Source organism: Sturnira hondurensis, unplaced genomic scaffold (assembly GCF_014824575.4).
Source record: "Sturnira hondurensis isolate 20B ecotype Veracruz unplaced genomic scaffold, ASM1482457v3 Scaffold0016663, whole genome shotgun sequence".
Classification (NCBI taxonomy): domain Eukaryota; kingdom Metazoa; phylum Chordata; class Mammalia; order Chiroptera; family Phyllostomidae; genus Sturnira; species Sturnira hondurensis.
In genome coordinates this window covers 4,239,954-4,252,314 of record NW_028089294.1, presented here as the reverse complement: position 1 = coordinate 4,252,314, position 12,361 = coordinate 4,239,954, and the positions used below count along the sequence as shown (strand labels likewise).

Genomic DNA, 12,361 nt, shown 5'->3' with positions numbered 1-12,361 from the left:
CAAGTATATTTTCCTGAAGTGAAATAAAGATTCTTTCTCCACAGATGGAAAAAGAGGAGAGACAAGCAGATGCAGAGGACGGGATGGCTGGGACAACAGGAGCAGAATCAGCACTAAGACCACCCTGCTCCACCTGGTGCTATTTCCAGGGAAAACGACCTGAGACCAGCATCCAGCATGCCCCTGCCTACAGGCAGCCCTCCATTCCAAGAGCTGAGAACACTTGTAGGTGCCCAAACAGAGGGGAAGCCCTGTCATCTATTGTTGGGGAGAGCTGAAGGGATGGATCCACAGTATGTTACAGATGAATACCAGAGTAATCTCCCACGGCTTTGGTTACATTTCATAGGCAAGTTTCTTTAGCACTGTTTCTGGATGGACATTTTCCTTCTTCAATTTTACACTAGCAGAAAGCACATTCACTTTTCACCCTAAATATTTTCAACCTTTTTTTATTGCCATCCATAAAAGGCATGGATTTTTCTTTGTTGTTCCAGCTGATGAAATATACTTTCTAGCTGTTTACTATTTCCTAGAAATAGTAAACATTTATTGGTGTGTTGATTCTTTCACCCTGCACCTTTGGGTAGCTTTGAGGACAGGGACGGTGTGTTTCTCCACATCCTTACCTTAGACCACTGCCCAGGGCCCAGAACACAGGTGGGGTCTGTAATGGATGCTGTGATGTGTTGCCTGGATCCCCCCTTTAGGACCAGGCACTCATTCCCCCAGGTGCTGTTAGTGTCAGCTGCACGGCTCACTGTCTGATCCTGTAACTGGGTGATGCAGGCCCGAGGCTCTGTCCCATGCCAAAACAACCCCAGAGCTCCCAGCAGGACAGGCTAAGGCCTCTGTGGCAAACACATCCCAGCTCTGCCCTATCTGACCAGTTGTTTACCTCAAGCCCTTACAGGGGTATTCTTAAGAGTACTCCCCAGGCACTGTCCCTCACACAAATCTCTGCCTAGAATCCGTTTCCTGGGGAACCAATTTATGACAATGTTTAACAAATATTTGTTGAATAAATGGGGAAGGGGACTCCTCTTTTGTAAACTGAGGTTTCTCACCCCAAGCAAAACTCACTGTGTAAAATGACTTCTATTTGTATATTTAACATTTTATTTTGTCACATTAGAGTCTACAAGTCAGAGCTCACACTAAATCATTCGCCTTGCCTCGGGGTTGTGCGTAACTTTTATATGATGACAGTATCAGTACCAGTTGTTTTATAGTTACTTGACCACCAGATGACAGAGGTGATGCTTGAAAAGTCACCCTCTGACCGTAGATCACCTACTTCAGAATTTAACATTAAACCCATTTAGCACCATTAATTCCTAAGCTCTCATAATTATGGCATTGTTTCATTTTGTAGGAAAGTGTCACCGCACACCTCTCCTCATTTGCATTTAAAAGGAGAGTTTGGAATATAATGGAAAGAGCCCTGAACTAAGCGTCAGAACCACCGCACACCAGCCATTTGCTCCATTTCTACATGTTTCATCAGTAAAATGAGAATCCCAGTCCTGCACACTTCACAGGTCTGTTGTGAGGAGTAAATAAAAATCAGTTGGGGGAGAGGAGGGACCACATGGGTCCCTCCCTAGTTCAGGCCAACTCTGGGTGTGGGGGCAGGAATGGGGTCCTGCGGGTGTAGAAATTTTGCTGGAGGGACCAGTGTGGATGATGGTCTGCAAGAGAACATCCTGACACACACACACACACACACACACACACACTCCAGTCTAAGGCCCTCTGAAGTTTGTTCCTCCTCCTGGAAGAACACAAAAGTTTCCTGCATTCTGAGGGGTAGACAATATGGTTTATTTCTTCCAAGGATTCTCAACCCCTTCCCTTGTTGTTTGTGCCGTGAGAACAGGAAGAAGTAGCTGAGTTAGGATGAATCTTTCACACTGCTATGAGATGGTCACTTCACTGCCTGAATTCACTCATTCCTACACCAGCGTGCCACCATAAGAAGAGGACCAAGATAGTTTGGTCCAGGCCTGGGCTAGGGTAGCAGGGGCACCTCCCACCTGGCTTAGGTTGCACTAATGTCACCCCAAGAGACTGTAGCTGTCCGCTGGCCCCTGATCCATTAGAACCACATGTGGATGTGCTGAGGTTGTGCAGACAGCTCACCAATCACTCAGGTGCTAGAGAAACACAACTTAGAGGGGGCACTGTGGCCCTACTAGGGAAGGAGTTAGCACTGTATTGAGGTTAGGAGCTTAGGGGATCACGTGACACACAAAACCTACACTTTACCCACTTTGACTTTGGCCAACAGGCCATACTTCTGCTCAAATACGGTTAAAAGCACGGACTGTGCCAAGCACTGGTAATCCACCCCCAAACCAAGGACTGCAGCCTAAATTCCAAATTCTCTCCTTGTGTTGGGCGCCCCCTGCGTACTTCAGGAGAATCTCATCTCTTAATTACATTTGTGAAGTCCCTATTCCCAAATAAGATAACATTCACAGGTCCTAGGATTACTGCATGCACATCTTTGGGGAGACTTTGTTTGGCCTACCACATGAAGCTCTCTTGCCCTGGCAATTTGAGATCAGCGCTTGGTTGGCTGCCTTCTTTCCTGGAGTGCTACCTTGTATAAAAAGGTATACCTCATATTAAAGTTGAGTTTTTGTCCTTCATCTCCCCTTGCCTGGATCAATAGTGTGATTAATCTGTCAAGTATTTGGAGTATGTTTTCTCTTTAGTTGGCTTACTTAGAGATGTTATCTTGTATGCTATTGGCTTGTGAAATTATTGTAATTCCCACAGTGAACCTGTACTACATAATTTGCTGACAAAGACAGAACCAGTTTCTGGAGCTTAATTTTGCTGCCTTTCCCAAAACAAAAGTTATATACACATACGCAAATATTTATGTACACTTGGTGCAAGGTACAATGTATTTCTTACTATTAGACCTGGTCAAAAATAATACAAAAACAACGCTGTAGAGAAAGTTCTGTACATTCATCAGCTGAAATGCACAGGAAAGTTCACAGCATCATTCTTAGAGCAAACACTGGGAACAATCCAAATCTCCAAAGGAACAGAAGGGGTACGTGTGGAATACTACACAATGGAATAATACATAACAGCGGAATGAAAGAAACACAGGGACTTGCTTTTATGTGGATGAATATAAAAGGGAAGCAAAGTGCCAGAGAAAGCAATTCCACGAATAAAGCTCAATACCAAACAAAATGAAATATTCTACACCTGGGGCAAATCTACAAAGAAAAACAAGGGATGGTGAGATAAAGTTCAGAAAAGTAATGATAAATTAAGGTCTTCACTGTGACGGAAGGTTTGGGGAACTGTTATCTTTCTCAGTTCATTTGCCAAATTAAATGCACTTGAACAAAGCATCAGCGTCTATTTCCTGATCTTTCCCTTCCCAACTCCTAGGGTAGTGTTCGACACCTAGTTACTTCATTTATTTATTTTTAAAGGTCAGAATCATCTGACCATCTGCATTATCTGTGTAAGATACATTCTAATTAGTGGGCAACTTTCAAGGCGAGCGTTTAGCTACGATCCACCAATAGCGCTCATTATCTCGTTGCTGAATGAATCAATGCACTTTGGCGTACGTTAGCGTTCATACTTCTCGATTTCGACAAAATTCTTATTGCGGCTTCGGTTCAAAGCCTGCCCCACCTCCTACCCTCTGCTGCAGGCTTTGATATTGTTAGGCTCTTCGCTCCGGAGTCCTGGATGCGGTTTTCTACACCTCTCCGCGTTAGGGAAGCCGAATGCGAGAAAGTGGAGTGCCTGCGGGGAGGCAAACGAGTTTCCCACGCACGCAGGTGTGTGGAGACCATAATTTAAACTGTCCTAAGACGTCAGAGGCGGGCAGACTTCCAACAGGCTGGGTTAGCCCCAGGGCTGTAGTGAGGTACCGCGCACGCTTTCAAGTCAGAGTCTCACTGAATCCACTCTCCCACACCCGTTGCCTGGTGACATCACGACCTTTCCGGACTCCTGAATGGAGGAGCGCATTAGCTCAAATCTCGCGATGACTCCTCCTACAAGTCTCCTAGCTTCGCTCCCTTCGCAACGACCCGGTAGTCGATAGAAGACCACGTTGAGAACCATCGAGGTATCGTAGAACTATATTAGTTCCTGGGACTCATCTAGACGGCTGCGACTCTTCTCAAACGCCCACGGGCACGAGGTTTGGCTCTCAAGCATCCCATCTGCCATACCCGCGGGTGCGCGTGACTCCCCGTCGCTGGGCTCGGCCACTGTGGTTAGGGGCTGCTGGGGGGTCCACACCAATTCTCGTCCTTTAGCTTCGCGAGAATTTGGTGTTGGGGAAACAGGTTTCCGGTCGCTTAGGTCTCCTTGGAGACAGCATTTTAACCGGTAATTTTTTTCTCACTCGTCATACCATGGATTCCCATAGTTCGAAAACTGCCTAGAGAATGTTTGTAGGAGTCAGTCAGAAAGGTGTAGATGGAGTGAGGTACCGTTGAAAAGGGAAGCAGCCAGGGGTATCCAGGAGGAGTATGATTTCCTGAGCATCTTCTGGCTACTCATGCTGTGCACAACGCTGGGCATGGGGTTTCCCCTACTGGGGAGGCCTGCCAAGTTCATCAGGACAGACGTTTGGACATCCACTGAGCACGGATAAGCACCGCACTTTTTACCATTGTTTAGTCTCGCAGTTTCCAATATTAAATCCTGCTGGAATCTTGCTCACCATTTATCAGGAAATAGTCTCTGCAGTTTTCTGTCTCTACCTCTTCCAAACTATGTACGATGGTAATTTCCCCGGGAAGCGATCCCCAATTATTTCCCTAGATCTAATCATGTCACTTTTCAAATTCTTTCCCCTGTCTGTGCCTTTCTAGCTGTGTCCATTTTTGTTACTGTTTTCTGCTAAGTGGTTTTTCACATACCATCGCTATATTGATGTTTGATTTGGCAGATGGACCATAGTTCATCAGCGTCTGGACTAACTTGTTACTTACATATAGAATACATTTTAGATACTAAGTAGGCCCCCTTCTGCTGTTAAAGCAGAACATCTCTGACAAATGTTTGTTAATTCATTCATGTGTTGATTCACCTAATATTTACTAAGTACCTAACATGCACAGGGACTGTTTTAGGAACTGAGAATTAAAACAGTGGACAGACTGGATCGAAGTTGCTGCCTTCATGGAGTTTACTACTAGGGGTCACAGACAATATACTGACAGTTATTCAGTGTAATTTCAGGTAGTGGTAAGTGCTATGAAGAAAAGGCAATGGCAAAGGTGCGAGTAGGAATGGTGGCATTTTGTATTAAAGTGGCCACAGCTCTTTCAGAAGGGGTGTTCCTAGAACAGACCCAAAGGAGTCAGCCTTGTAAGGATCTGATGGAATGAGCATTATCAGCCTGTGCGAAACCCCTTAGGTGGGAACAAGAGCATCAGGAAGAGTTTGGCTCCTGAGAAGGTGAAGAGAAGATTAATTTGAGATGAAGTGCAGGGAAGGTTAGGGCCAGATTATTTTTGACCTTGAAGGCCAAAGTCTCAAGTTTGGATTTTATTCTAAGAGTAATTGGAAGCCCTTGGGAAGCCAAGAGAGTAGTTAGATTTGGTTAGAGTTTTTAAAAGATTGTTTGGATGATTGTGAAAAGAATGAACTCTTTAGAAACAAGGGTGGATGTGAAGAGACCAGTAAGGAGGCTGTTGGCAGGAGTCCCGATGAAAAGGGTTCATTTAGCTTGTTGGAGATTTCTCGTGTTAGGAATTCTCTGGTTAAAGGCAGCCCATTCTGGAGTTGGAACATGCAGTTCTTCCTTTGCATTGAGCCGGAATCTGCCTCCCTGAAGCTTGTACTTTTTCCTAATCTTATAAGAAGACAAAAGACATCTACTCCCCCTTTCTCCTAATCAGTCCAGCAGCCATTTAAAGCATTTGTTCTAACCTCTTTTCTCCAGGCCACCTTTGGTTAACTAAGCTGTTCTCTGAAGGAGGTGCTTTCAGGCCCTTCAGAGGTCTGGTTGGTCCTTGGAAGCTCTCTCATTTATTATATGGATCCTTAAGATGCGGCCACCAGCACTGCCCTTAATGTTCCACATGTCACCTGACCTCTGGGATGACCAAGGGATCGAATACTCCCTTAATCTACTTGACCTCTAATGTGCTTTTTAGCAATTGTGTTGGGCTGTTGACTCACACTGAGCTGTTTCAGACCACATGTTGAGCTGTTTTAAATTGCATTTCACCTTGCTCTTCCGTGATCCTGTATTTCTATATTATGTTTTCCTAGTCTAAATGCAGCACTTTACATTTATTTCTATTTCATCTTGGTAAGTTTATTCTAGTTCATTGGGCTGTTTTTTAATCCTGATCCCATCATACAACATGTCCCTCCAGCACTGTGTCTTCTATAAATTAACATATAAATTGCTTTATATTTTCCCTGTTATGTCCTCTAATGCTTGCATGATAAACACTGCTAAAAATGCTAAGTGCACCAAGAAGAGAGCCCTATGTGGCATTTTCCTAGAGTAACTTCCCTCCAGATGGCCTGGTACTATTAGTGTGTATTTTTCAAGTATATTTGTTCAGTCCATTGTGAACCCCGTTGACTAAAACAAACTCTCTTTTTAAACTAAAAGCAAACCCACAAGGATAGTATGCAAAAGCTTGTCAAGTACTTTGCAGAAATCAGGGTGCAGTGTGTTACGACACCTGCTGATCGGTCAGTCTAAGAAATTACTGAGGTTGGTTAGAAACACTTTATTTTTGGAAAAACCATGTTGGTTTCTTTTGCTATTACTAAAATGAAGGTTTGCTGTACATTAAAATACAAAGACTGGCTTATAGTAGACAAAAGTAACTTTAGAGTTTAGACAATAATAAAGTCTTCTTGGGATTAAAAAGTTTTTCAGAGCAGAAATCCTTAGACCAGTGGTTCTCAACCTGTAGCAGCTTTGCTCCCCAGGGGACATAGGCAGTTTCTGTAGATGTTTTTTGGTTGTTACAACTTGGTAGCAGGAAGATGCTACTGGCATCTAGCGGATAGAGGCCAGGGATGCATTATTCATACCACGGTGCTCAGCACAGCAGCCCAACAGCAAAGAAATACCTGGTCCAAAATGTCAGTGGTGCAGAGGTTCAGGAACCCCGCGTTAAACAAGGCCTTAAACTCTTCTTTCTTGCAGTGACTACAGTTTAAAATGGTTGTGAAGAAGAAGAAGAAAGAAGTACAAGTTACTGCATTGACCATTTGTCACCAGGACCTTGAAACCTTGAGATGTAAGTGATTTCTGACTTAATTCCTTTTCTAGATTGCAAATTAATTATTTTCATCTCTGGGACTTCACATGACCTAGTGTTCAAACTTTTGCCATTTATCTTTTCAGTAATCTTCATATTCACTTTGGATGTAAAATGGTTTTCTTAAAATTCTACTTCAGTCTAAGTTCTGCCTGTTTGGGGGGGGTTATAAATATTTAAATTTTGTAGAATGCATAACAAAGGCAAACTCATATCCATATATTGTTAAATCACTGAGGAAAACTTTTGTGTGTATGTTATGTAGCTTTGGCTGATGCGGAAGGGAGAAATCTAGCTTCTTTGCTGTTACGTTGCGTACAGCTCACCGACGGGGTGTCGCAGATCCGTTGTGTTAAACAGGTAAGGCTGAATTGATTGGTGGGTGCATCTCAGAGATGATGCTGTTACAGACGTTTGAAATTAATTGATAATGTTTGATTCCAGTTATTTAATATCACTGTATCATGAAAGAATAGGTTTTTCTTTCTGTTTATTGTATAATATTTTTTTAATTCAAAGTAGCAATAGAAGCCATATCTGTCACTGTTGGAGCTGTGAATAGTTACAATAATGAGATAACTGTACCTACCTTTTTTGTGGAGATACTTACAAGATTATTTCTATGAATCCTCCTGTTCAAAACTTTTTAGCAAGCACATTAAAAAGTTAAAGTGTAAAGATTTCCCTTACTAGTATTTCAATATTAGGATTTACTATTTGAAGTTGCATAATATTTTTTGGAAAGCACTTAAATAAATGCATTGTTGGTTTTTCAGCAGTGCTGCAGGATTCCTGTATCTTAAGCCGTTGGCAGGTCTTTAATTCTCAGTGAAGGTTGGTTTGGAGGGTACAGTGGAAGTTGGGGGCATGTGTTAAAAAGGTTAATAAATACTGAAGTAGGTGTTTAAGTCCGTATCCTGAATAGTGTGCAGTGTGGAAAATATTTCACATTATACTTGAGAATTAAGAAGTATTTGAATCCATGTTATTTTGTTATGCTTGATGTTAGAGAAAATTACCATCACTAAATTTTTTGGGTTATAGATTGTGCCTTTCCTGGAGGAGGCAGATAAAAATGGCACGTGCGATGCCACCGTTAGAAGCTGCTTGGATATTTTGGCAGGCATTTACCTTTCTTTGAGTCTAAAGAATCCCTTGAAGAAAGTCTTGGCAAGGTAAGGAGAAAAAGAAAGGGAAGTGGGTATTGTAAATGTTCAATTTGATTAAAAGTAAGCAATATTAAAAGTTCTTTCCCTGGTTTGGTTTTTGATTTGGGACTCTTTGTTTATACCCCAATGTCACACTTTTATTCACTATAAAAATGTGAATGTGGCTTGATGATGTGGTTTCATTATATGTTAGAGCAAGTCATCTCTTCTGTGGCTTTTCTTTTGCAGAATATTTCCATTTTTGATTTTTTTCTAGAAAAACTTTAGAACAGTTTAGTCATATATTTTTTAAATATTTTATTTATTTATTTTTAGAGAAAGGGGAAGGGAAGGAGAATGAGTAGGAGAGAAACATCAATGTGTGGTTGCCTCTCATGTGTCCCCCACTGGGAACTGGCCTGCAACCCAGGCATGTGCCCTGACTGGGAATCGAACCAGTGACCCTTTGCTTCACAGGCCAGTGCTCAATCCACTGAGCTATACCAGCCAGGGCAGTTGAGTCATATTTTTAAAAAATGCCTACGGGTTTTGATTTAGATTACTCAATGTAAAATTAATTTATCCATTCGATAAATTTTTACTGACTATGTGTCGGGTATTCTCCTAGGTACTGGGAATACAGTGAATGAAATAATCTAGAATAGAGGTTACATTCTAAGAGGAAGATAGAAAATATACAAAATAAAGAAGCAAAATATATAGGATTAGATGGTATGAGTGCTAAGGAGAGAAATAAAGCAAGGGGAGGGGGTGACCCAAGGATAGGGTGAGGGCTACAGTTTAAAACATAATGGTCACTTTAGATGTTTTTGTTCAATTGTTATTGATAGGCTGATATTTGAAATTGGCCCCAAAGGGGCGAGGGAATGATTATGGGGTATATTTGAGGGAAAGGTGTTCCAGGTGGAGGAAATAGCACGAGCAAAGGCGTTGGCTTGTTGTCGGAACAAGGGCAGGCCACGTAGCTGGAGTTAGTGAACAAAGAGCAAGATGAGAAGTAGTGGTGGGACCAGATCCACAGTGTCGTGTAAGTCGGTGTAAGCACTTTGGCTGTTACTTTGACTGGGAGGGACATTACTGGATGATTTTAGGTGGAGGAAAAACATGGTGTTTTGGTCTTGCCACTTTGGCTATTCTGTTGAGGATAGTCTAGGTTATTTTCTGGCAGTGTTTTGAAGGCCTAGTACGATATTCCTTCATTTGTAATGAGTCCCCTCCCTCCTTACATATCCTTGTACTACAGAGTTGTCAAGAATTTTAATATTTGCTTTTTTTCTAGCTCACTGAATTGCCTACATGAATTTTTTCTAACTGAGGCCATACAAAGTTTTACTTCTCGTCTTCAGGAAGAGTTGAATACTACTGATCTATACTCTTATAGGAGAGTAATTGACAATATATCTTCATGCATGGAGAACTTTAACTTGGGTAAGTCAGCTCTTTCCTAGTGCCTTTTCTGGGTAACCCCTGTCATTACATCATTGTGTTGAAATGATGTTAATTTCGGTCCCCAGACTTCTTACCAGTGTTACTAATTTTTTCTCCCACAGGTATAACAAGTGTTAATAATCTTCTTGAAAATGGTAAGTCCTATTATTTTATTTTATTCTGAGAGGTAACTGCTTGTATGAGTCATTTTTGGAACTGGTTCTTTTAAGTTTCTAGGCAGTAGGTAGGTAGAGTACTGCAGATAGCTAAGGTACATCATGTTCCTTTTAAAATTCTGCTTCTCTACGATGATATCATTTTAGGTAACAGTGATTTAAAATATTCTCTTGTGCTGAAGTTAAAGTTTATAGTTTTTAAATTCTGGCTTGTCATTATATTCTTTTTGTTTCAGTGCTTCATTTTCTACAGAAGAGTTTAATTGAAATCTCAGAAGAAAATAGGCAAGTGTTATGTGTCGGCATGCCTGTGCATACTTTCATTATTGTACATGTCTTTGTACAGAGGAAGTTTGTAAAAAGTTCTGCAATGTGCTTCTTTATATGCCTCTCCATTAATGTTAGACCTAGTTATATAAATTGATTTTTAGAGGTTTGACATTTAATTTTTTTAAATCAAATAAATTATTATGACAATAAATGAGAACGGGAAGAGCTCTTTCTTCTACCTGAAGGTTCTTTTTTCATAGCATCCTGTTCTTACTTTGTGGACGAAGTACTCTGTTATCTCTCTGAAGATAATAATGACAGTTTTTTTAAGTTTTTAAAAAAATTTCTACATAGCTTCAGTTTCTTCCAAGTTGCTTTTTACCCTGTTTGCTGCTGTTGGTCACCACATTTGTGCTAGAATCTTTCCTGAGGAGTTTGGTGATCCCAGGCCGAGCACTTACATTTAAGAATGGGGCACTGCGAATTGATTTGAATCTCAGTGCATGCAGGTGTGGTTGATTACAGGGCTTTTTTAATTAATTTAATTTTTATTTATTGATTTTTAGAAAGAGTGAGAGAGACATTGATTTTTGTCATTCCACTTATTTATGCATTCACTTGTTGATTCCTATATTAACCCCTACAGGGGATTGAACCCGCAACCTTGGTGTACTGGGATGATGCTCTAACCAACTGAGCTACCTGGTCAGGGCTTGTTTGCACGTTTGATTGTGTGTTAGTTTAGCTGGGCTCTTTCTCTGGGGAACCCCTGCCTGATGTTAGTATCCTTAGGTCTTTTTGCATGGGTAGTGGACTCACCACGGAAAAGTCTTTTAAACCATTCGTTTAATAGTTTGACTGCTGGGTCTGAAAGCTCTTTTCTTGGCATTGAGCCTATTTTTGCCTGATACTCCTGTTTGCCGTATGGTATTGCTACCTTATCTGTGTGTGCTGTCCTCCTGTCCAGGCACCTGGTGTTTTACCTTCTCTAGAGGTAGACCAGTTGTTTGCTGGCTTGAGGGTATGATCCAGAGTGTTAATTTTTTACTTTTTCAACTGACTTGTTGCCTGTCTTCCCGTTTTCAGCCCTGCATTTACTTACCTACTTGTCAAAGAGTACCTGGTACCCATAATTTCTTAGCCTTTTGGGCCTGCAAATTGGGTAGCTGCTGGGTTTGTTCTCTGGCTTAGTAGTCATCTTTTTTGATTTTGCTAAGTGAGTTATCCCTTATCCATCTGCTTTGTAGCTTATACAGTTTTATTATTGTATCATTGTCTATTTGTTGCTCTTGTGTATTTATGTCTTTTTATGTTTTAAATCCCTTGTGTGTTGGTTTAGGGAAGTTTTGGGGAAGAGTAGAAGTAATATCTGCACCCCACGGTCTCCTTGTGCCTTAGCTGGAAGGAGCGCCTTCTCTGTCACCTTTTAGGCTCTTCGTCCTTTTTTTTTTCCTTCCTCCTCTTTTTAATCTCTTAAATGTGGGTTCTGTCCTCTCTATTCTCCTTGTTCTGACTGCTTAATATCGTCTACTTCTTCGGTGTCAGCTATCATCTCCATACTAGAATATACAGATTTGTGACTCCAACCTAGCTCTCTGCCCTGAGTAGTAGATTTGTATTGTCAGTTGTCTCTTAGACATCTAACTGGGATGTTTTACACATGTCTCAAATTCAGTGTGTCCAAAAGAAAATTCACTGTCTTTATCCCTTTTCACAGCCCATGGTAACCTGTGTTCATTCTTTCTGTCACTTTGAATTTGCATATTATAGATGCCTCAAAGAAATGGAATATAATATTTGTCCCTTTTTGTCTGGCTTATCAATGATAATATTTTAGAGGTTATTAATCCATGTTGTAACATATATCAGAATTTTATTCTTTTTTATGGCTGAATTACATTCCATTGTAAATATATAACACACTTTGTTTATTCATGTATCTATTAATGGACATTTGGGTCATTTCTACCTTTGAGTAATGTGAGTAGTGCTGCTATGAACGTGGGTAGGTAAACAAGGATCCGTTTGA

The 12,361-nt window shown here is 41.2% G+C and overlaps 1 protein-coding gene across 5 annotated transcripts in view; it reads left to right on the top strand.

Annotated features, from left to right (window-relative positions):
* The first annotated feature begins 2,455 nt into the window (after positions 1-2,455).
* Positions 2,456-12,361, top strand: part of THADA (THADA armadillo repeat containing) — a 293,763-nt gene continuing 283,857 nt past the window's right edge. For 2 of the 5 annotated variants that reach the window (XM_037066489.1, XM_037066490.1), the window contains exons 1-7: positions 2,460-4,189; positions 7,175-7,268; positions 7,555-7,649; positions 8,334-8,464; positions 9,738-9,886; positions 10,009-10,041; positions 10,299-10,347. In XM_037066489.1, coding sequence (XP_036922384.1) covers positions 7,190-7,268; positions 7,555-7,649; positions 8,334-8,464; positions 9,738-9,886; positions 10,009-10,041; positions 10,299-10,347 — 536 coding nt within the window. In that variant the 5' untranslated portion in view covers positions 2,460-4,189; positions 7,175-7,189. Of the gene's footprint in view, positions 4,227-7,174; positions 7,269-7,554; positions 7,650-8,333; positions 8,465-9,737; positions 9,887-10,008; positions 10,042-10,298; positions 10,348-12,361 lie in introns of those variants that run through there. The other 3 variants (XM_037066494.1, XM_037066492.1, XM_037066493.1) reach the window with 3 other exon arrangements.